General features: G+C 43.0%; 1 protein-coding gene across 2 annotated transcripts in view; it reads right to left on the reverse strand.

Moving 5' to 3' along the window:
* Positions 1–5,454: 5,454 nt before the first annotated feature.
* Positions 5,455–22,984, reverse strand: part of Ube2d1 (ubiquitin conjugating enzyme E2 D1) — a 30,792-nt gene continuing 13,262 nt past the window's right edge. The window contains exons 2-7 of one of the 2 annotated variants that reach the window (XM_057751357.1): positions 13,665–13,728; positions 13,546–13,577; positions 11,503–11,580; positions 10,416–10,521; positions 8,025–8,118; positions 5,455–7,481 (exon numbers count right to left, since the gene is read on the reverse strand). In XM_057751357.1, coding sequence (XP_057607340.1) covers positions 7,436–7,481; positions 8,025–8,118; positions 10,416–10,521; positions 11,503–11,580; positions 13,546–13,577; positions 13,665–13,728 — 420 coding nt within the window. In that variant the 3' untranslated portion in view covers positions 5,455–7,435. The remainder of the gene's footprint in view (positions 7,482–8,024; positions 8,119–10,415; positions 10,522–11,502; positions 11,581–13,545; positions 13,578–13,664; positions 13,729–22,984) is intronic. The other variant, XM_057751358.1, reaches the window with a different exon arrangement.

The raw sequence follows: 22,984 nt of genomic DNA on the forward strand, positions 1-22,984 counted from the left end.
GGGAGAGTGTTATGGGAGAAAGGAAGAGGGAAAAGAGATAATTATAATCTCAAAAGATAACTTTAGGAAACTTTTAAAAAATGCAAAATATTAAAAACTTAAGGTAGTGGTGATTCTATCTAGATACTGCAGGAGAAAGTGGGAAATCTTTATTTTTACTACATATATTTCTGTTACATAAACTTTTTCCTAAAATGCAATATTAAAAATATATACATACTTCTGTAATAATTAAAAATGTTTTCAGTTTCTCAGACAGGCCTGTCCTATGTTACACACACACGGTGATAAATTCTAAAAATACCAAGATGACTAAGGCCTGACCCATCTGTTTCTGTTTGCCTGGGAGAGCAGGGGAACGGCTTTGGGAAATATGTGACATTGGAACCGCTGTTGTCAAGTGCAGAAAATGTGGGGTGCTCCCTGGGAAAGGGAAGCTGCAAGTCGCGAGTGTGTGTGAGGTCTCGGTGCTCTGAAGAGAACAAACACGCCAAGGAGTGATTGAAGCGACCGTGAAGAGGTCGGGTGCGGTTAGCTTGGGGAGAACTGAGCATAGCACAGGACGCAGGACGTCTGTCAGCAGAGAGGGCAGGACGATTGCCACAGATGACTGGCACAGCTAAGCTGGGTTTTAGGCGACCTCTGATGGGAGCATATTGAGAGAAGGGAGTGGGAAAAGCAGAAGCGACCAGGGAGGAAGCTGTCGCCATCACACAGGAAGAGGGCTGAGAGTCAGAGCTGAGATTGTGCTGGCTCACGCAGCAAAGGCAGACGTGCAGCCGGGAATGCACTGGCCAGCTGCACACACAGAAGCTGTCGCTGAATTCAAGGTTAAAAGGCTGTATGTAGCCCATTCAAACTGCTTGCTCTGAGTCAACGTCCCTAAACGATTGTTTTTGTCACACCTCTTGCAGATCACACACATACTGACTTCATGTGAGCCATTCACATCTGGCAGATTAATCTTCTCCATCAAGTTTTTTTTTTTAAAGATTTATTTATTTATTATGTATACAGTGTTCTGCCTGTGTGCATACCTGCACCCCAGAAGAGGGCACCAGATCTCATTAAAGATGGTTGTGGCCACCATGTGGTTGCTGGGAATTGAACTCAGGACCTCTGGAAGAACAGTCAGTGTTCTTAACCGCTGAGCCATCTCTCCAGCCCTCCATCAAGTCTTAAAACGTTAGATATAATTGGCTTCAGGGCTTTCTACAACACAGCACACAGCACACACACACACACACACACACACACGACAAATAAACAGGACAGAGAATTGAGGAAGGAATCTGAGATTGACTGCTAGCCTCCACCTGCAGGAATCTGCGCATTTGCATATACCTAGGTGCACACACAAAGACAAAAAAGCTGATTCTAAAGGGCTTGGGGAATTACCATGGAGCTGGCAAGTCAGTAACAAAGAAGAATGAAGTGGGAAGGCCCATATTTCATTTAAAAAGTCAAAGCTACAGGAGTTTGGAGGAATAGACTCGAGAATCCTCTAGAAGGACGCCTTGGTGGGTTTTCAACAGGGTACCAAGTGATTCAAGGGGAAAGGAGTCTTATAGGAGTTATACAAGCCTGCTATTCGGAAGCTCTGTTGGCCAGATAACTTTCCCAAAGGGATAAGCTTGTGCCCGCTACGCTAACCCACCCATAGTTTTTAAGTAAACACAATAAATGTGATTTATGGTTAACACCTGCTTCCTTCTTGGGAACTAGGCTTTTGAAGGGCACAGAGTGCCAGCACAGTTAGCTCCCAGTAAGAACCGCAGCCTTAGACATCTAATTGAGTTGTTGGTTCGAGGGGCCCTGTGGGAAAACCCAAATATCCAGGCTTTTGCCAAGGCTATCGGTTGCTCCCCACAAAGCGACACCAAGGCCTGATTGCAGATAACACCTGAATAACCCAGTAAATACGGAGAGGTCAAGCCGGTGCCTACCTAGAGCCGTTAGCCCTAGTGACGAGTGATCACGGTACAGGAAGGTACTCTTGCATGCGCCCGGTCCCTGTGGGAAACCTCTGCTGTGTGGCCCTTCCAGGGAAAACACTGACCATCTATGTACACAGCCACAGCTTTTACATGTTTTCCCCCACAACTGCCTAGCTGTGGATCTGTGCATGGTCCTTGCGAGAAACCCAAGCTTTGGGGAAAGAGACGCTGAACCCTATCATTGTTTTAATCGACGTCACAACTACTTCACAGGTGCATACCTTTATATTAAAATATCTCAGGCGTATCTCAGTGGCCTGTGAGGTTCTTTCACACGCTAAGCAGACTCTCCAGCACACAGCAGCAATGCCCCTACCTTGAGACACTAGTAGCTTTTCCTAATAAGTAAATTGTAAGGGAAGGTGTATTGTACTTCTGAACTCGTGGCCCACTGTAATCAAAACAGCTTCTGAATGAGTTGAGAAAGGCTCATGTGCCTTCCACAACAGCAGGACCCAAGAGTTTAAAACAAGTAAGTTTTAAAATAAATTTGATTGTACATAACATCCAGCACTAATACCTCTACATGATTTTTTTTTTCTACCTGTTAAGGTCATTTCAGCTCTCAATCTAAAAGCACATTCTTTTATAAATGGATCAAGAAAACAAATTTTCGAGACCGGGTTTCTCTGTAGCTTTGGAGCCTGTCCTGGAACTAGTTCTTGTAGATCAGGCTGGCCTCGAACCCACAGAGATCCACCTACCTCTGCCTCCTGAGTGCTGGGATTAAAGGCGTGCATCACTACCCCATTTTAACTCTTTTATCTTAAATTAACCCATGTCCATGGGCAGAGTCCAGGAGAAGCCATGTAGCCCATGGAGACAGACAGATGCCAGATGGAACTTTACCCGGTAAGCCACAGCCACATGACGATACTCAGATTAATAGAAATGGGTTAATTTAAGATGTAAGAGCTAGCCAATAAGAAACTAGAGCTAATAGGCCAACCAGTGATTTAATTAATATAGTTTCTGTGTAGTTATTTAGAGTCTGGGCATCTGGGAATGAACAAGCAGCCTCCTACAACAAACTGGCACCATGTTTATGGTGACTATATCCATAAAACCTGAGAGAGCATTTTTTTAAAGATGGGCTCTGCTGGTGACAAGGCAGTGAGTAGGAGCTCCGTGGCTCCTTTACAATTAAGAGAGATCTTTTTGATTCAGCAGTAGCAAAAGAAAAAAAACCATACACAGTTTTGAAATGGCAGCTTCCTGGTTCGTTGTGCCAGCATGAACTCTGGCTCTTTCAGGATGTGGAGCACTTGAATGGGGTTTGTGGGCAGCATGTTGCAAGTTACTTGGTAGCAGCATGGGGCAACTGGTTACCAGATTTGACGTGGTGAGCATGCCTCCCACCTGGTAGTCTCAGAGGCAGTGAATGGACCTTTGCCATGTTGGACTGGGCAGAGCCAAAAGGCAAAGAAGCCTTAGGCCTAGATATGCCACTTTGCATTTTAAGAAGCAGTCTTGGTCAGAAAAAAATTACAGATACACAATAAAGACAGATTCAGATAAAAAAGACCTCTAGATGGGTCACAGTGTTGGATAAATGTGTGTAGGCTTCAGAGGGGGGGGGAATATAGACAGTTATAAAAGGAAGTAAATGGTTTAAAAAAATAAAACAAAGTCTTTAAAGAGACAAAGTACAGTCATAGATTAAAGGGATAAAGACAAGTAAACTGTATAAAGATGGAATAAACACAGAAAGTGTGAATTATGTATATTGTGTTTTCTTTGAATTTTTTTTTTTGTGAATGAGCTAAGTACAGAAAGACATTTCATTGTACAGACTGCTAAGCTAAACCAACATATATATTTTAAAGATAAGTTGACTTCAAAATTTGGGTCTAAGGATTTGATGCTTTGGGAAACAGGTTCTTCTTTTGTTTCCACAGAGGATGTAAACCTGTGGATTCCTTCCAGACTAATGTGGTTTGATAGACCAAGATCCCCCAAAAGGTCACTGTGAACACCCCCCAAAAAATTACCTTGCCCAATAAAAAGCTGGAAGCAGTTTGGAGAGAATTATGCCCAAATTCCCAAATATTGTCTATAAATGTTTATTCACATTTAAAGAGGGATATGCTATAGGGATTTGTATTGATATGGATCTTGGTTCGATAGATACAAATTTTAGGTCAATTTTGTTATATATATTTCTGCTCTTGATTAAGATATTTGTGCAGCTCATCTAAAAATGTAATGTATAATTAAGAACTATAGTCATCTATAATAATCAAGCTTGTAGTCATGTTAGTTAGGTTTTCTAGATGTACAGAGATATAATTCAAATGGATAGGTATTCTTCAAACCTTTCAAAGACTTCCAGAATATGGCATTTAAAATGTTCTAAGAACTTAGGACTTTTCACAACATGAGACACATTTTCTCCTGGAAGTACCAATCACTTCAAGAGGATGATGGGCATCGAAGAGGTTCCTTATGGAGTGTGCTAACCATTTGGGCAAGAAACTACTCTTGCCTGAACTGCTTGACTGGACTTGCAGGATCCACAGAAAAATGACTGTTGAAGCTACCTAAAGAAAGTGAGACAGTCCTTTGGGGTTCCTGCTTCGTGAAAGAATCTGCCAGACATTCTGCAGGACACAGAAGAAAGTGACTGACAAACTACCAATATAGGTGGAACTATCTTTGAAATTTCCTGCTTCATGGAAAAGTTCGCTGGATTACTCTGGGCCAGCAGGCTGAAGATGGGTGCCCACAATGTTGCAGAACAACTGTGGGTGACTGTCCAGGCAGCTAGATGTCTCTGTCAATTCTAAAGTTTTGGAAGTTGCCTATAATGCACTTTCTGTTTACTTAGATAATATTATATCCTTTTGATGGAGTTGAAGAGTAGATAGTTGTAGTTTTCCTTAGTTATGATAAAAGATAAAGTAGATATAAATGTTTTTCTTTCTTGATACCTGTTTTGTAATATGTAATCTTGCTATGTTAAAGTTAAAAACCTTTTTTATTTAAACAGAAACAGGAAGGTGATGTGAGAGGTGATATATGCTGTGAATGTTTTATTGCCATTGGTTAATAGAGAAGCTGCTTTCAGCCAATGGCTTAACAGAGTAAAGCCAGGCTGAAAGAAATATATAGAGAGAACAGAAGACGTCAGGGAGAGAAGCCATGTTGCCCTGCCGGAGACAGATGCCGGATAGATGCCTGATGCTGGATAGAACTTTACCTGGTAAGCCATAGCCATGTGGCGATACACAGATTAATAGAAATGGGTTAATTTAAGATGTAAGAGCTAGCCAGTAAGAAGCTAGAGCTAGCTAATAGGCCAAGCAGTGATTTAATTAATACAGTTTCTGAGTGGTTATTTTGAGTCTTGGCAGCCGGGAATGAACGAGCAGCCTCCGCCAACACACACACACACACACACACACACACACACACACAACTTTTAAAAAGAAAATACAAAGACACTTCTAAAAGTAAATGCCATACAAATGGAAAAAATTTTATTAGTTTGTTTTTGAGATATGATCTCTGACACTATAGCCCTGGTTGGCCTAGAACTTGCTAGGTAGACCAGTTGGCCTCACACTCACAGAGATCCTCCTGTCTCTGCCTCCTGAATGCTGAGATTAAAGGTATATACCATCATCGTCAGCACAAAGGAATTTTTTTTCAAGTGATACTTTAAGATACTCAAGAAACAAAATCTCTTACTTTCACAATACACTAAATATTATCTAAATATGAGAGCACCTAACCTCAAGAGACATGTAGTTCACAAAGAATGGATAGTAACATGGGTTTTGTTCATGAGATGACTACTTCAAGACATTAATATCTCTATTTCTCAGACCCAATATTTTCTTACACATCCATTTCACATTTTATTTAATTATTTTTACAATCATTCATAAAGATGTATTTCCTAAGAGGCTAGCCTGTGCTCCAATAATAACAAATCATGACAAAATAATCAATGGAGTTGATTTTTTTTTTTTGCTACCAAGTAGTTCCATCAGATTCTTAACCATTTACACATACTTTTAAAATAGTGATGGCATTAAAATTCTGTTTTAGAGATTCCAGACTTTAAAACATTGAGTGATGTCATGGCAGTAATATTGAGAGTCTTTCTCACAAGTCAACCTGGACATTCCTCAGAGTTATCAAGACTGTTCTTTAGGGTAGGGGATACAAACCCACAGTCCTTTTGCGACATTTATAAGTAATCCATCTTGGATGTGGATAAACCCCCACTTCTAAATTCTCATCTACAACAAGGGACCAAAGTAAATGACCTCATAGCCAACAAGCTGATAAAGAGGTACTAACCTACTGGAATAAAGTGGTTATTAGAAATGCCAAGATAGTAGGTGGGGTGGTCAAGGGTTAGAGGTGACCAAAGTGACCTGAGCTGGATTTTAAAGAACCCCATGATGGAAGAAGAGAACTGACTCCTACAAGGTGTTCTCTTTTCTTCACGTGTACCACAGAACTCACTCCAAATTTCTTTTAAATACAAAAAAAAGATTTAATTTTCCACATTGGAAATAGTCTTCATGAAAAAGTCTAGAGTTTTGATCCTTAAGGACAGATCAAGCAGTTTTGGTTTTTGTATTAATTAACAAGACAGATAGTAGAAAAAGCATTTTATTTATATGGAAAAAGCTACAGTAAGATCTGTAAAAGGTGTCAATATAATATTGCCTATACAGAAAAAAATTCAAATGTGAAGAGCAACCAAAAAAAAAGTGACACACCTTCCTACTTAGCAGTGCAATTAATTCACATTGCAATAAAGTTAAGTCAAGTACAATAAAACCAAAACAAGGGTCTCTCCATTCTAATCGGTATACTGGGAAATACAGTGTGAAGATCAGTTCTGGCTTAAGAAATATGCATTCAACCCACAGAATATCCTAAGACAAGGGGGCACAGTTAATTCATCATCAGTTGTTGGGGGATTCAATACTGTTCACAGGGAAAAAAGTCATGAGTTGACATAGAATATATTTAGTCTATACAGTAAAAAAATACAAATTATAAAGTGAGCTAACAAAGAATGAAATCTGAATTCAGATTTATAAAAGTGATGACATCTTGGACAATACATACAGTGTTTCTCATGTAAAAACATCTCCTTTCAGCAAAAAAAAAAAAATCATCTGGTTGTTTCTCAGTGATGTCACAGATCTTGCTTCGAAGATGCAGGTGTCCAAGTGTCTCAGAAACCAAAATAAATGTCCTCCTCAACGAGCACAAGATGCTGAATGCTCTCAGCACAGTTTCAAGGGTAGTTTTGGAGGTTTGTTCTGTCTTGCTTCAGAAACACATTTAAAATGAGTAGAAACCAAAGGGTTCATGGAACAAAGGAGACAGCCAACAGCGCTCGATTTACTACTAATGTTGAAAAAGACATAGATTTTACAGTACTCTGGTATAAGTGTAAGTGTTTGAAAACATTACATTGCATATTTCTGAGTCCATTCTCTTGCGTGCCTGTTGTATCTGTAGGCATACAAAAAGAGAGAGTAAAAACACACACATTTAACCTGCAGGAGCCTCGCTCTGTTCAGAATCTGGTCCTCTGCCTCCTCACATGACTACCATGCTCTCACAGGGTTTAGTCAGCACAAACATGCCAACACAAAGGCATAAACAAACGACCTGTAAATTCCTAGGTTACTCAAAACAAAACAAACAAGAGACAGAAAACCAACTTCAAATAGAAATCTATAGAAGCTACCCCGGAGGCAGGGTTATCATGCACCAGGAGGATGAAGCCTAGGAAAAGATAGCCAAACAATGCCCAGGGCTTCCCAGTGATTAAATCCTTCCTTGTCTAATTTACCAGCTCGAAATGATGAGCGCACAGCACAGAGAACACATAACACTGACCCAGAAAGAGGTTTCTGTTTTTGTTTTAAAGACAGTTAAAAAAAAAAAAGTCTATGGGGGGGTGAGGGGGGGCAAGGAACATTACACAGAGCCATGGGGGGCAAACTATATTGAAATGCACCCAACAGGAAGTGTACGACAGGAAACACTTACTTTTCTTTGTCTGATTTATAGATCTGTGCAATATCTGGTACTAAGGGATCATCTGGATTAGGATCACAGAGCAGCGAGCATATGGACAACAATACTAGATTGGGAACAAAAAGAACCAACAAGCACTCCATTAGGCGATGCCCTTGCTGCTTTATAAAACTTACCCATGCGGAACTCACTGCACTGAAAATAAAGAAAACGAAAGAGAAAAGGGCCATGCAGAGGCAAGAGAGCAGCTCCGGGCAGGTGGCTTGCCAAGCAAACCTGAGGCCCTAGCAGGAAAAGAAAGAGAGAGAGAGAGAGAGAGAGAGAGAGAGAGAGAGAGAGAGAGAGAGAACGAACTAGCATTGTAAAACAATAAAAGCCACATGGGGGTTACATTTTTAGTAGTCTGCCTGCAGGCCAGAAGAGGGCACCAGATCTCATTACAGGGTGTTATGAGCCATCACGTGGTTGCTGGGAATTGAACTCAGGACCTCTGGAAGAGCAGTCAGTGCTTTTAACCTCTGCGACACCTTTTATATATTTTTTTTATATTAATTTCGGTTGGTAGGTAAATATATTACTTTTTAAAGTAATGAAGTAATTATTTTTGACATTTTGAATTCTAAGTTATCTATTTACTTAAAACAATGTGTGTCATCCAAAAGTAGCTGTCAGCAATCTTTCAAGTCAAAAACTTGTGTGTGTGTGTCTCCATGAAATGTAAGGTCTTTTCCCAACAAATCTCCCATTCCTTAAACCTCATATTTAACAAACAACATGAACTGTTTAACTTGTATATTATAAAAGAAACACAGAAGCTACCATGTCAAAACTTCTAATGTAAACAGCTACACTAAAAAAAAAACCAACAACAACAAAAAAAAAAAACCTCCACCAGGCAGAGAAGCACATGCCAGCTATCCTAGAGGTCCTGGAACTCCTTTGTAGACCAGGCTGGCCTTGAACTCACTAAAATCTGCCTGCCTCTGCTTCCCAAGTGCTGGGATTAAAGGCGTGCACCACCATCGCCCAGCCCACTGCTGAAATGTTATGAAAGGATGCTACATGACCATTTTAGGTCAGGAAAATGATCAGTTATAAATAATCGACCCGGAGGTTCTTTGGCTTTACCTAAGACTTGAAACAATTATGGCTGTGGCCCCTGCCTCTGGTAAGACTATCCCATTTAAGAACAACCTATGGCGCTGTGATATAGCTCCATTGATAGAGTCCTTGCTAGCATGCACAGGGCCCTGGGCCCCATCCCTAACATCCAATGAAAGCTCATGCCTGTCACCTCAGAACCCAGAACATAGAGACAGAAGAATCAGGAGTTCAGTGCCTCATGAAACCTGCAAGGAAACACCTGACTCAAATTTATTAAAAAAAAAAAAAGGAAAATGTGGTTGCTAGTGCAGGGACAGATATGTGTAACCCAAACAGTTTTGTTTTTTCCAACTGCCAGGTTCTATTAGAGACACTAGGCAAGGACTGCTGGCACCGTATGCACTGTTGGCCAATGAGTGGAACCAAAATGGTTTCTAAGGATCTGCGAGCACAGCTGATGGCTCAGCAAAGAACAAGGTGATGCCGCCTCTGAAAGATGAGCACCAGTATGGGGCAGCTGCCAATCATGGTGATGCTGCAGATTCCTCAAGCTAGACAGGTAAGCTGTCTTCACAGCACCGCTCTGCAGCATGAAGCAGACCTTTCCTTTTTAGCTGCTTATTTTATCAGCCAGTCCTCAAGTCGTTCTTTTTACTGTCAATAGACACTTTAATGAATGGGATAAGTCCCAAAATATGCCCTCCGCTCCCACCAGACAAACAAACTCCTCTTACTGGCATGACTCTTACTTCTTTTGTAAAGACAGGACAGACATCCATAGGCTTATCATAAAATTTCCAACTCTAGCTATGTTTAAATTTTTATTTTTCTAGTTTTAGTTATGTGTATGTGTGTGTCTATTCGTGTGGATATGTATGCATGTGCATGTGAGCGCAGTTGCCCTTGGTGGCCAGAAGAGGGCATTGGGTCCCCTGGAGCTGGAGTAACAGGTGGTTGTGAGCTACCCAACTCGGGTGCTGGAAACCTATCTCAGGTCTTATGCAAGAGCAGTATGCACTTTTAGTCTCTGAGCCTTCTCTTGAGCCCTTAGTTCCAGTAATTTGAATCTCTGATTTTGTTTCTATTTGCCCATCCATTCATTTCTCCCAACCCCAAAGTTCACTAAAAGCCAGAATGACCAAAGAGTTAACAGAAGGAAGCAAAATCAAAAGAGGAGTAAGCACAGAGGATTGAAGCATTGTTTTTGTTTGTCTGATTATTGGCTTTTGTTTAAATTCTGATCCCTAGACATTGTACTATCCTCCCCATGCCTATTTTAAATCCGATAAATAAAATTACCTTTAGATACAGTCAAAGCTGGTGACCACTGGGACCGCAGGATGTCAAGACAAATACTTCCATTGCTGTTTATATTTGGGTGGTAGATTTTTGTCGTGAAAGCAATCTACAAATAAAACAGAGCAAAAAGTGTTGATCGTCACAAACTGTGAACAAGCAGAACCGATCCACTCAAGGGTAAAATGCGCTCAACGGTACCCAGGTTTGGAACAGAAACATCTACATGCAGCTCAGCTACTGGGGACTTGAAGGAGCCTCAGGCTAAGCTCTGCTTCTCCTCCATGTGTGGGGAGGTGTCTGGGGTGTAATGAGGATGTCTGCAATAGCTGGTGTGACCGGCTGAGTGGCACCTGGACCGATTGCTCTGGCTTTCATCACACCGCCAACTACTCCTGTTAACCCGCCCGTCAGTAACGCCCAGCGGGCCACCTGGAGCTATAAACAGGCCACGGAGTCCATCAGAGCAGAAGTGAGATGCCCCCAGCTGGTCACCTGTCCTGTAAAACCCACTGCGAATCTGAATCTCGACAACAGCCACTGTCGTGTGATGTCATCCGTGTAAACTAGCCATTTTAAAATTGCTACAATTACTTCCCTAGCAGCCTGTGTTCATTTTCCCTCCCTCTTGCACCCCTCACTGCCCCTTCCTTGGGCTCTAAGCCTCAGAGAAGGCGTTTCCATCCCCTTCTGCCATTCAGTGTGTATCCTTCGTGGTTCCCATAGTGAGGGATGTGGTTGAGGCTCAATATGTGTTTAGTGAATTCTTCAAAAAAGAAAGCAGGGTCCTCTCTGGAAAGATAACGTTAAGGATAGAAAAGCCTGATTCTTGACTACGAAAACATTCCAGACTACACATATCTCAAAGAGGAGAAGCCCATGAGCCTAACTAGAAGCCAATGCCACCTTTCGTTTAACAGGCAAAGGCAACTACTTGACTAAGAAAGAGTATCTTGTATTTCTGATCTGGAGGTTGTACCAAGGAGCTTGCCCTAGCTAACCTGCCCCGAGTCTGTGACATCACGAGACCATCTCTAGACAAACAGTGGAAACCCCTGCTATGGGACACGTCAGTCACAGAAATAAATACCTTTGGTGGTTTAAAGGGATAGTCTGTCGGGAAGTGGACAGTGAGGAAGAAGACTCCACCTTGATATGCACTGTCAGGCTGAAATTACACAACAGGGCGCATCAGTGTCCGGCCACAACACGTACACAAGCCCGAACGACTCCCCCGGGTGTGAACAGCGTGAAAGAGATGGCCACAGCTTCTACACAATGCCGTCAAATATCAGCTTGTAAAAAGAAACATGATCCTAGCAGCAGACGTTGGAGTGATTTACCTGGAGAGCAGGCTCCTTGCCAGGAATGAGGTTTTCCAAGGCGCCCACAGAATTTAAAGGGGAGCAGACACGCACAGCAGTATGATTTAACCAAACAGATCACTTACGGGGACCAGTGTAGACGCGAGGGCTGCTGCGAGGAAAGATAATCGTCTAGAGCAGTCACCAGTATTTATAGAGGCCACGACTAATGTTTACCTTCTCTTCTCTCATTTCCAAAGTTTAAGTTCTAATGCCCACTTAAGTGCATCCAAAAGGGAGTAAGTGAGTAAGAGGGTTAAGTGGCACCATCACACAGTTTACCCCCCAATATTCATTTGCTAGTACTTTATATTGTAGAAGACAAAACTCCAAAACCTAGCTGGATGAATTTAGTATTCATGAAATATAGAATTAAGCAACAACTTTACCAGAGGAATTCAAACTTGGTTACCTCCTAAGTGGCAATATCACACACACAGACACACACACAGACACACACGCACACGAAATATTAAAGGAGAAGAAAACCAAAATATACCCTAAATTCTATTTTAATTCCTTCATGTTTACTGGAATGCATCATGGGCAATAAAAGTAACTTTCATCCTTTTCCTGCTTAAAGTTCTGCAAAAAGATTAACACATTCGTATTATATAATTATTCTTACTATGTGGCTGAATTCTAGCGTAGTAACTGTAAAAAACATTACGAGGCTAAGCGTGGCCAGCGTGGACAGTGAAGTGATGTGACAGAGGGTGGTGGAGTGGGTTGGTGCTACTGAAACAGGACAGGCATGCAAAACAACCTCACAGTTGCTCACGACACATGGTTCACCTGGGAAATACCATGGCGGCCCCAGCTCTGACGGTGAGGCACACCTTTAGATGACAGGACTTGGAAGGTTCGAAGCAGAAAATGAACAGCAAACAGAAGGAACCAGCTTCTTATTGAAAGCTGTTAGGTAATATGTTGCATTTTCCCCCTCTAACATAACAACTTAATAGGATAATTTAGTCATTCAGGGTAATTCCTTGGAGGCTTTTCTTTGAAATTCAGCAATTTTTTTTTCCCTCCCAGTCTTTGGATCTGAGGGCAAAAGATTTAAAACTTGATGACCGAGTAGATAAAGTGCCCCAGGGGAAATATGTATGGCATTCAGGAAAGATTGCTAGCGTGTTCTCATCCAGAAAGCAGACAGGAGCACAGCGCCTCCTCTTTCACAATTAGCATTCCGTTCATAGAAAGCAAAGCCTGTCTCAAGCCATCGATGCTTCTCAGGTGTAGGAAGAAACATAGATGACAAAGAGGGGTCAGTTTAAGGCAGCGCAGCAAACTCCAAAGGTGACAAAGGCCACCCACAGCAGGGCTCCTCCCCTTCTGCAGTCAAGAGCCACGATGAGACCTAGTGCAGACGGCCACTTGCTGGGTGTAGCAAGTCCATTCTCGGGTCAGACTTATTGCAAACCTATGAAAACTGTGGATGGGCGAGGAACGCTCTGCCCCCTTTAAATACAGCGGACTCTGTATTAGAAAATTAACAAGGGTCAACACAGACGGCCTGCACAGAGAGCGTGACCTTGCTATATATTGGGGAGGTATTAGCACAGGAAAATATCGCTGTGACCCAGCAGGTGTTTGCCAGTCGTGCTTTAGAGAAATCGCTGCCACCCCCTTAGTCGTGTTTTGCTCCGTGAGTGATTCAGCGGACAAGAATAGGCAACCTGAGTCACAAACATCTGCTCACAGGTCAAAAGGCAAGAGTGAAGAGCGGCCGCGGGGGTTAGTCCACGCGTGTGAGTTGTACTTACGGGCCCCATGATGGTTGCTTGCCAGTGGAACACTGAAACACAGAGGGACGGAGGTCACTTAGAGCTGCTCAAAGCCACCCTTTCAACGGTAGCAACCCCTAGCAACAGAGTAAACTTACGGTCATCTCCCACAGGTCCCGCGGAGCAGTGAGCAGGTGGGTCGCGCTGTAAATCACTTAATTCCTGAAGGAAAGCAGAAATACTTGCGGTTAGTCCTTCCCTTTCTGAGGGAACAAGCACTGTGGACCCAGAAAGACACAAGCTAGGGACATCACGTGAAATTATTCTAGCTTAATTCTAGTCGCAATGGACTCTGCCACTGAGATCCTTGATGACATAGCCCCAGCCTCTGAAGAGATTTAAGCACAATAAAACAGTGTTTTCCTTTAAGATTCCTAACATGAAAGCAGTTCATTTGCATCTCCTTACGCAAGATCGTATATGTCATTGCTACGCAGATGGTACCAACAAAGCCAGCAGGTCCTGGTTGTCACTGTAACTCATGCATGAGATCCCCAGGTTTTATTTTCAACCCCTTAAAAACAAGGTCAGACTTCTAATAAGTTACAATCTAATGAGAAGGAGTGAGGACTTGGGAAAAATGGATACTTAAAGGAATGACTTGAAGTATCCAAGGATCTGTGTGTAGAATCTGTCCAGAAAGTGCTCCCCGCGTAAGTATGAGAACCTGAGTTCAGTTCCCAACACGCATGTAAAAAGTCAAGTATGCCGGGCGATGGTGGCGCACGCCTTTAATCCCAGCACTCGGGAGGCAGAGGTAGGCGGATCTCTATGAGTTCGAGACCAGCCTGGTCTACTGAGCTAGTTCCAGGACAGGCTCCAAAGCCACAGAGAAACCCTATCTCGAAAAACCAAAAAAAAAAAAAAAAGTCAAGTGCACGAGGCAAGCCCGTAATCCCCGCACTGGTGAAAGAGACTGGAGTATCCTTGGGGCTGGCTGGGCAGTCAGCCTGGCTGACTCCAGGTTCAGTGAGAGACCTTGTCTCAGGAATAACATGGAAAAAACCAAGTGAGGAAGACGCCTGACACCAATCAACGTCTGGCCTCTAAACGCCCACATGCGCCTGTGTATTCGAACTCGCAAACGCACATGTACACACACAACTTACAAGTACAGAGTAGGAAGGCAGCCAGGCCATGCTCTGAAACCTACAGCGCTGATGATTCACGGGCCCGTCTCTATCCTCGAGGTTTCGGAGGGAAGGCCAGTGGCAGACACAGCTTTCAGGCTGGTCAGCCTGAATCCCAAATATAAGTGCATCTACTGCCTTGAAGAAGTCACTTAATCTTCCTAGCCTTGGTTGGGAAAGAACTGACCTTCCCCAAATGAGTGAGGTATGACCTCAGTATTAAATACTGTGCACTGGGGGATGGCTCAGAAGCTGAGAGCGGGCTCTACTCTTGCAGAGGATCTGAGTTCAATTCCCAGCACTCACACAACAGCCCACAAACATCTCTAACTCCAGCTCCAGGGAGTCCAATGCCCTCTTCTGGCCTCCACAGGCACCCACAGTCATGTGCGCACGCACACACATACACACACACATACACACACACATAGACACACACACACGTAATTAAAGATGAATCTTAAAGAGAAAAGCAGTATCAAAAACCATACAAGCTGGGGATGTAGCTCAGGAGCAGAGTAACTGCCTAGCATGTGAAAGGCCTGGGCTCCATCTGTATCACTCCACAAAGGAAAAGATTATCCCTGAAGAACCCACTTTAGCTTGGAAGATCAAAGACAGTCTATCCCTGACGAAGTCAGTGAAGCGGCAAGAGTTGGCACTGAGTGGGTCGAGTCATATGCCATGAGCCTGGGAAGGCATGTGGAAGCCATGCAGGACCAGAACACACATCCCACAAAGGATACAGTGCTACACAAAGTGCACGGAGCTAGTTTTTAAGAAGTAGTGGACTACATATTTTTGAGCGGCATTTATTTATTTATTTATTGGTTTTGTTATTTTTTTTTTTAAAGAGAGAAAGAGGGAACATGGAAGTTGGGTGGTTAGGGAGGGTTGAGGATATGGTCAGAGTTGGGGGATGGGGAAGAAGGGTCTGGTCAGCCTATGATAAAAACCCTGATTTAAAGGGTGCTGCAATGTCAAGGGATGATGAGGCAGAAGAGCAAACTGCAAGACGAGTTACTGAAGGCAAGATGGGGCAGGGGGTGAGCAGTAAACTTGGAGGAGCGGCAGGGAGACACAAGGCACTGGCCTGGGACACTCTAGGGGCTTCCCTACCTCAGGTCTATAAGAACAAAAGAAGGAGAAGCCACCAAACATGTTGTGTAATGTAATGACATTGGGGCAGCAGAGGATTCTACAGTCTTTGTCATCTGAACCATCCTCAGAGGCGGGTGTCGGCAGATTCCTCTGTTCTACACATGGAAAGCAAGATATTGCGCCATCTGCAAACCCGGGGAGCCCGACTCCTTACTTCTTAGCTTTACAGATGTGCAAAGAAAGATGTGTTTACTGAGGTAGGGACCTCTAGAAGACAAGGTGGTGAGGAGAGTAGCCATGTGGAGTCTATGATTGAATCTATGATTCAACATCTCTGTGGAAAAATACACAAACAATTTGCACATTTCATCGACTCCAAAATCCCACCGGGGATTATCTGACTGTGCACTGATAATCACCGAAAGACACTTTGCCTACACTTCAGAAATACTAGAACCTGAAAGATGTCAGCTGACGACAGTGGCAAAACAGCCATGATCGCTTCCATTTGGCATGCTAATAAAGACGAGGAAAAAGATGTGAACTGATGCATGGCTGGGAGCCCAGTGCAAGCGAGAGGCCTCCTTTAAAGTGCATGTCCCTTCAGCGCCTTTTGCTGCTTTCATTTCTGTTTTTTATTTTCCTCCTTGTAAATAAGAAAGAACTAACTCATTCGGTTCCTCTGTTGCTTCACGCACCGGTAAGCAATGGGAGACTCCAGTCTTTTGCCTTTGCCTTGCCCCACCCCACCCCCGTTTAAAAACAAGGCTTTGACATTTCAGCCCGAGGAACCACCACTCACCTGGTGACCATGGGAAGTCGTTAAAATACAGTGTGACATTACTGTTTCATCTTCAGTTTCTATGACAACTACGGGACATGATACAGGTCAAGTGTGCAGCAGGGTATCTCTAGCCCATAGCAAACATCCCAATTAATGTTGAGATAGCTTGTCAATTCTCGGGTACCAAAAGATAATGTGAGAGAGCTGTTTTTAGTTACAGTCCCGTTACAGAAGGACTGCTTTCTGACTGGTTTTTTTTTTGTTTTTTTTTTGACAAGGTCTTGCTATGTAGCCCTGCCTTGCCTGGAACTCATTATGTAGACCAGACTGGCTTTGAACTCCTAGAGATCAGTCTGCTTCTGCCTCTTAAATGATTGGATTAAAGGCATGAGCCAACATGCCTCCCTCTAAACATTAATGTAAATAGTACTTGTGTTCATTTTAACTAGTTAATCAGAAAAATGTAATCTTTACGGCTTAAAAACAATGATCTGCATGGAAATTTGCAATCTGATAATTTATTGCAATAAACAATAAATCGGATAGAGACACAAATGCACACTAATTAATCTTGTTTATTAACAAGGCAACTCAAAACCATATTTTAGCTGCAACAGCTTTGAACCATACTCAAATCTCAAACGGCAAGCCGTTCTTCAAGTTTTCAAGTATTACATTTAGAAGAGATATTTTCTCATTATTATTTTTTATGTCCTGATTCCACTTCCTCTTTAGAAGAGCGAGGGTGATGGATGAGAGAAATAAAGAAACAAACCTCACAAGTAAATTCTGCAAAGGGCGGACTCGTAAAGTGTCTCCAGAAAGCTCCCCGCGCTGTAAGAGAGGGAACTGACGAAACATTAAACAGCCTGCACTATGCCCTGCTAGGCTGTCAGGGAATGTGCAAGTACAGCCATGGGGCACAGTTCAGGCAGCATGCACAACAGACAGGAAGGCTGCAAGACACACATTCCTCCCTCACCTGCAAAAATGCAGATCTTAAATGCGAAACAGAAAGCCGGGCGGTGGTGCTGCACGCCTTTAATCCCAACACTCGGGAGGCAGAGGCAGGTGGATCTCTTTGAGTTCGAGACCAGCCTGGTCTATGAGAACTAGTTCCAGGACAGGCTCCAAAGCTACAAAGAAATACTGTCTTGAAAAACCAAAAATAAATAAATAAATAAATAAATACATAAATACATAAATAAATAAATAAATTACAAAGTAGGGACACGAGGAGGCTTAGGAAATCCCGAGTTGAACTAAGGAAGTGAAAACACAAGGCTGTGAAGACTCCGTCCATGAAAACTGCATCCAAGTACACCCAACATCCACCCTTGTCAAAATCAGCTCAGCAGGCAAGGTAATTTCGGGGGACACAAGAAGTCAGGGGTCACTCAGCCATCCTCTCTTTCCAAACTGCCTTACAATCCGAGTGGCACTTTCTCCCCTTTAACTGGTATTATTACACATCTACTTCTATCATATCATACACTTGGTAGTAAAACTAATTTAGGGAAATAAATCAAGCTCAATCACCTAAATTACTCAACTGCTCAATCACTGTAAACGAATCATTTAATCATTTAACACCAATCAGAGGGTTCCATTATAATAACCTGAACTTCCTTGACCTTCTGCAGCTCCCTTAAATGCGGCAATGATATTGCTGGGTTGTATTTGTGTACTGACAGCTGAGTTTCATCTAAACTTTGCATCAAAGAGATACATCGAATTCGCTCCACTTGCATTTATCAACTGGGGCATACTCTTTTATATTAATATGAAAATAAAATCCTGACTTCTATCCATACAATAAAATGTATCACAATTATTTGTTTCTTTTCAATCTGCTTACATAGCCTGCGGAGCTAGACACTGAGTAATCGGCGTTAACTATGTCATTGGTGGGTATCTGGTATTTTTACTTTCACGATTACTTTAGTAGGTCAATAGAAAATATCTGATTTCGACAAAATTTCGCATGTACTCTAACATTAACTGTCACGGATACCGTAAGAGCATGATGAAAGATCTATGTTTGGATAAATCCCCATAGGAAGGAGACAAAGATAAGGTCTCCTGAGTAAACTGGGAGTGTGGGGGTCATGGGAGAGGGTAGAAGGGGAGGGGGAGGAATGGAGGGGAGCAGAGAAAAATGTATAGCTCTATGAAAACAATAAAGAAAGAAAAAAAGGTTTAAGTTGGAGTGTTAAAAAAATAAAAATAAAAACTAATTTACTGATACCAGGGCCAGCAAGGTCGACGCCAGAAGCCAAGCCTGATGACCCGAGTTTGAGCCCTGGGAACCGCATGGTAGGAGAGAACTGGCCCATGCAAACTCTCCTTTGACCTCCAGACCTGGCATGCATGTACGGCACACATACACCCTTCACACACAGAATAATTATGATGAACTACATAAATTTAAAAGAAATGGCATGCTAGGGTTAAGCTATCTCTCCACTTATTCTAATCTTTGCTCTCTAAGACTTGACACTATAATCATAAGTTTGCTCAAGAATACAGGGTTCTCAAAGGAGCCAATCACATTGTAACTTCTACCTTGAGTCTCAGACACGCCACAGGTGGTCTCTTCTGGGGTTTCATGGAACCCTCAGGCTCCAGGCAGACCCCTGCATAGTCAAATTGAACCAAAAGAGCTTGCAGTACTTAAGACCATTCTTTTTAGACTCATGATGCCATCTACACGTGGGCATCAAAGCAAAACAGTGACTCGTGGGGACAACAAAATGTGCAATGGATGAGACAAGCACCCGCCAGACCGTGACCCAAACAAAACCATTGTTAGCAGAATAGAATACCCCCATTTATGCTCAACTGGGAAGTGAGTATGAAGCTCAGTGTGGGAGGGGTGTGTGTTCAAAGACAGCTTTGGGGAGGGCAATTTGGTAATGACTATGACAGTTGGGAAAACACTTTTGGTCCTTGGCCCTTTATAGAAATCACCATGAAAATAGACACATACACACACATGCACGAGGATGTGTGACACAGCATCTTGTCTAAGCACAAAACACTGACCGTAACCCACTGGCACGCCAATAAAGGGATAGCTTACAAACCACATACTACGAAATCCTGACAGCCATTGAAAAGAACAGCACAGATCCCACAAGCTGACAACGAAGGATGAGACGCAAAAGTACCACAGCACTCAAGGAAAGTTACCTATTTATTAGTCTCTGCTGTTACAGTCTCTAGATTATATACTACACACATACATAAAACAGATCATTGAAAACACACATGGAGCTCTGGGCAATGCATAGCCCTAGTGCTCTGCTACTTCTACCGTGTCGTCTTGTTTGAGAGAGTGTCACTACATGGCCCATGCTGGCCTGGAACTCACATAGCCCCAGTTGGCCGTGAATTTAAATCCTCAGTTTCTTATACAATTTAAAAGAGATGGAATGGCACTGTTTTTCTTTCCTTTTTTTCTTAAAATATCTCTCTATATCTCAAGCATTTTCTCTTTCCATTAAAAACTTCTGATAAGACCAGAGAGACCAAGTGACTGTCGTGGACTGTGGCGTGGATATGCAAAACACTGGGTCAGGAAGTCAAGAGTGAGAGCCAACTGAATCCTGGAACAAGGGAAGGACAAAGTAGGAGAACCAGGAAGCTGAGTTTTCTAAGTTACTTTCCTCATGCTAGCAACTGCACCATGGCTACAAAAGCTATGGACATCACAGGAAGAATGTGTATTGACTCCCTATATCATGTTGAAATCTTTCTGGAATATTAATACCATTTCATATTACTTAATGAATGTTGTGGGTGCTAAACTCAAGTCTTGTGTAACCTGGGCAACCACTGAGCTAAGTCCTCAAAGGCCATTATTTTTTAAAGATTTATTGTGTGTGTATGTGTGTGTGTGTGTGTGTGTGTGCGCGCGCGCGCACGTGTGCCTGTATGGGGTATGTGTATGAGTGCAGGTGTCCATAGAGACCAGAAGACAGCATGAGAGGCCCTGGAAATGGAATTAACAGAAGGTTCTGAGCTCCATGTGGGTCCTGGAAACCAAGCCTGGGTCCTCTGCAATAGCAGCAAGTGCTTTTAGCCCAGTCATCTCTCCAGCCTCAATGACCATTTTTAGAATGAAGTTTTGGAGTCAAATTTGGTTAGGTTGAGCCTTGTGCTGATTTTGCTAGTAGCTGTGCAGCCCTAGTAATTAATCCCGAACCTCAAGTACACAGTGTGTGACACAGGGACATCACCAGTGACCTTGAACTCTACTGAGTTCGGGAAAAGCACAGCACTTCATATTGGGCACCTGTAACAGATTCTTAATAAATGCTAATTGCTTCTCCCTTTCCTCTTTTGCTAGAATGGGTTTTTTGCTTTTTATTTTCACTTCTATTTCAAGAGAGGGTCTCACTAACTAAATGAGTTAGTCTCAAACTTGCCATCCTCCTGCCTCCACCTCCCCGGAAGTGGGAGTGTGAGCACTCTGCCCAATTTGGAATGCTTTTGTTTTGAAATCAAGACCTTCATGCCTCCTGTTCCTGCATTCCTCTACAACAGCAGGCAGGCTACTTTTGATACTTACATGTTTGTTATTATTTGAGTCACGCTCCAGTCAAATTTCTGAAGATATGGGGGATGAATAGATTTGGCAAACAAATAAAAACCACTGATTCCCTTGAGTGGTGCGTAGGTTGCATAGAGCAAAAGGTTTAGCAGTGAGCTGAGAACTGTACATTCACTAGCCTGGGAGTGTCCTGTGTGATAATGTGTCATTGAACACCATGGTGCCTGAAAATGAATACCAAGAAACTATCAACCCGGGAGTATTACCTCACAGGGATTTCTAATACACAGTATATAAGACGTAGTCTAGAAAAGTCTCCAAGCCCAGAGGGAACATTAGAATGTTCTGGGTTTTATTTCTTGTTTAGGAAACCTCAAAACTCTATTCCCTCCTGTTCATTCGGGATGCTGCTGACCTACTTTCGGGCCACTGCCTCGGGTGGCTCTTCCCAGTGGATTAGAGGTTCGTACCGAGCTAACCTCATCTCAAAGCACATGGAACCCTGAACCCTGCTCGGGGTCAGCAGTGGTCAGACAGGCTGTGGTCTGCTGTGTGCACGGAGACCTTAAAAGAATCTATTCCCTGCTCGGTTTAACCACAGGGGCTAATTATAAAAGTTCAAGGGGTCTTTTCATATACAGCCTTTCTTGCAAACATCATCCAAATTTTGTCATTTTTGCCTCAGTCCTACCCCGCCGAATCCGTTTTAAAGACTAAATGGTGACAGACTCAGGTCACCAGGGAGGTATGTCTGATGATGATTAAACTGAGGCATGGAGTTCAAGAACGTACACATTGGTTTAAAAAAAAACGTGTCTTCACGGGATGCAGTTTGGAAGGACCAGAGACGGAGTCCTGCAGACTCTTAGAAGTGTGGCAGCTAGAGCCAAGCTCCCCAAAATACCTAAGTAAGACGTAAATCTCAAGGGTTACCTTAGGAGCGTGATTCCCCAAAGCTCAGGATATTTTTCTGGGACAGGAGAGGGATTTACTACAGAACTCAGATAGAATACCTTAATTGGTGCAAAGTTCCCTTAAATACAACACTAACATCGATTTGGCAGGGTAGGACTGGGAAGATGGCTCAGTCTCTGAAAGGGCTGTATGCCTGGCACTCACGTTGACGCTGGGCACACACACACACACCACACAAAATGGGCCCAGCTCACCAAGGATATGCCAATTAACATCAAATCCTCCTCCAGCACACTCACGAGCATGGGACAAAGAAGAAAGCATCAGCGCTGGGAAACGTGAAGCAAGTAGAATCCTTAGTTTCTGTCCACAGAAAATTGTTGGGTGATGAGCGCCAACTAAGCCCACACGTAGTGTGCGACACAGCGGTCCCACTGGCAAATCCACACCCGACACAAACAGGAACACACAGATTCATCTTAGGGGTCTCATTTGCAACAGCGCCAATCCAAGGACAACCTGAACGTCCACCAATGACAGGCAGCGAGGGTGAAGAAATTTGACCTCCATGAAACAGTTCAGATGAAGGTCAGAGGCAAAAGGGGACACAGCGCAGGTTTCACTTTAAGGACATTGGCTTACCTGAGGGCACGGGAGAGCTAGGCAGAAACGCATCTGGGGCTCTGGTGAGGGATTTCCTGAGTGCAAGGTTCACAACTCTCTTCATTTTGTAAATATCCATTACCTTTTTTATAGCCCACCAAATGTTTACATTGTAACTTTAAAAAGAATTGGTGTGAGGTTTTTTTTTTAAAAAGATTTTATTTTTAATGGTGTGTGTGTGTGTGTGTGTGTATGTGTAGGTGAGTACAAAGAAGGGTTTTGGATCCACTGGAGCTGAAGCTCTAGGTTATCATGAGTCCTGGGAACCAA

This window comes from Chionomys nivalis, chromosome 19 (assembly GCF_950005125.1).
Source record: "Chionomys nivalis chromosome 19, mChiNiv1.1, whole genome shotgun sequence".
NCBI classification, from domain to species: domain Eukaryota; kingdom Metazoa; phylum Chordata; class Mammalia; order Rodentia; family Cricetidae; genus Chionomys; species Chionomys nivalis.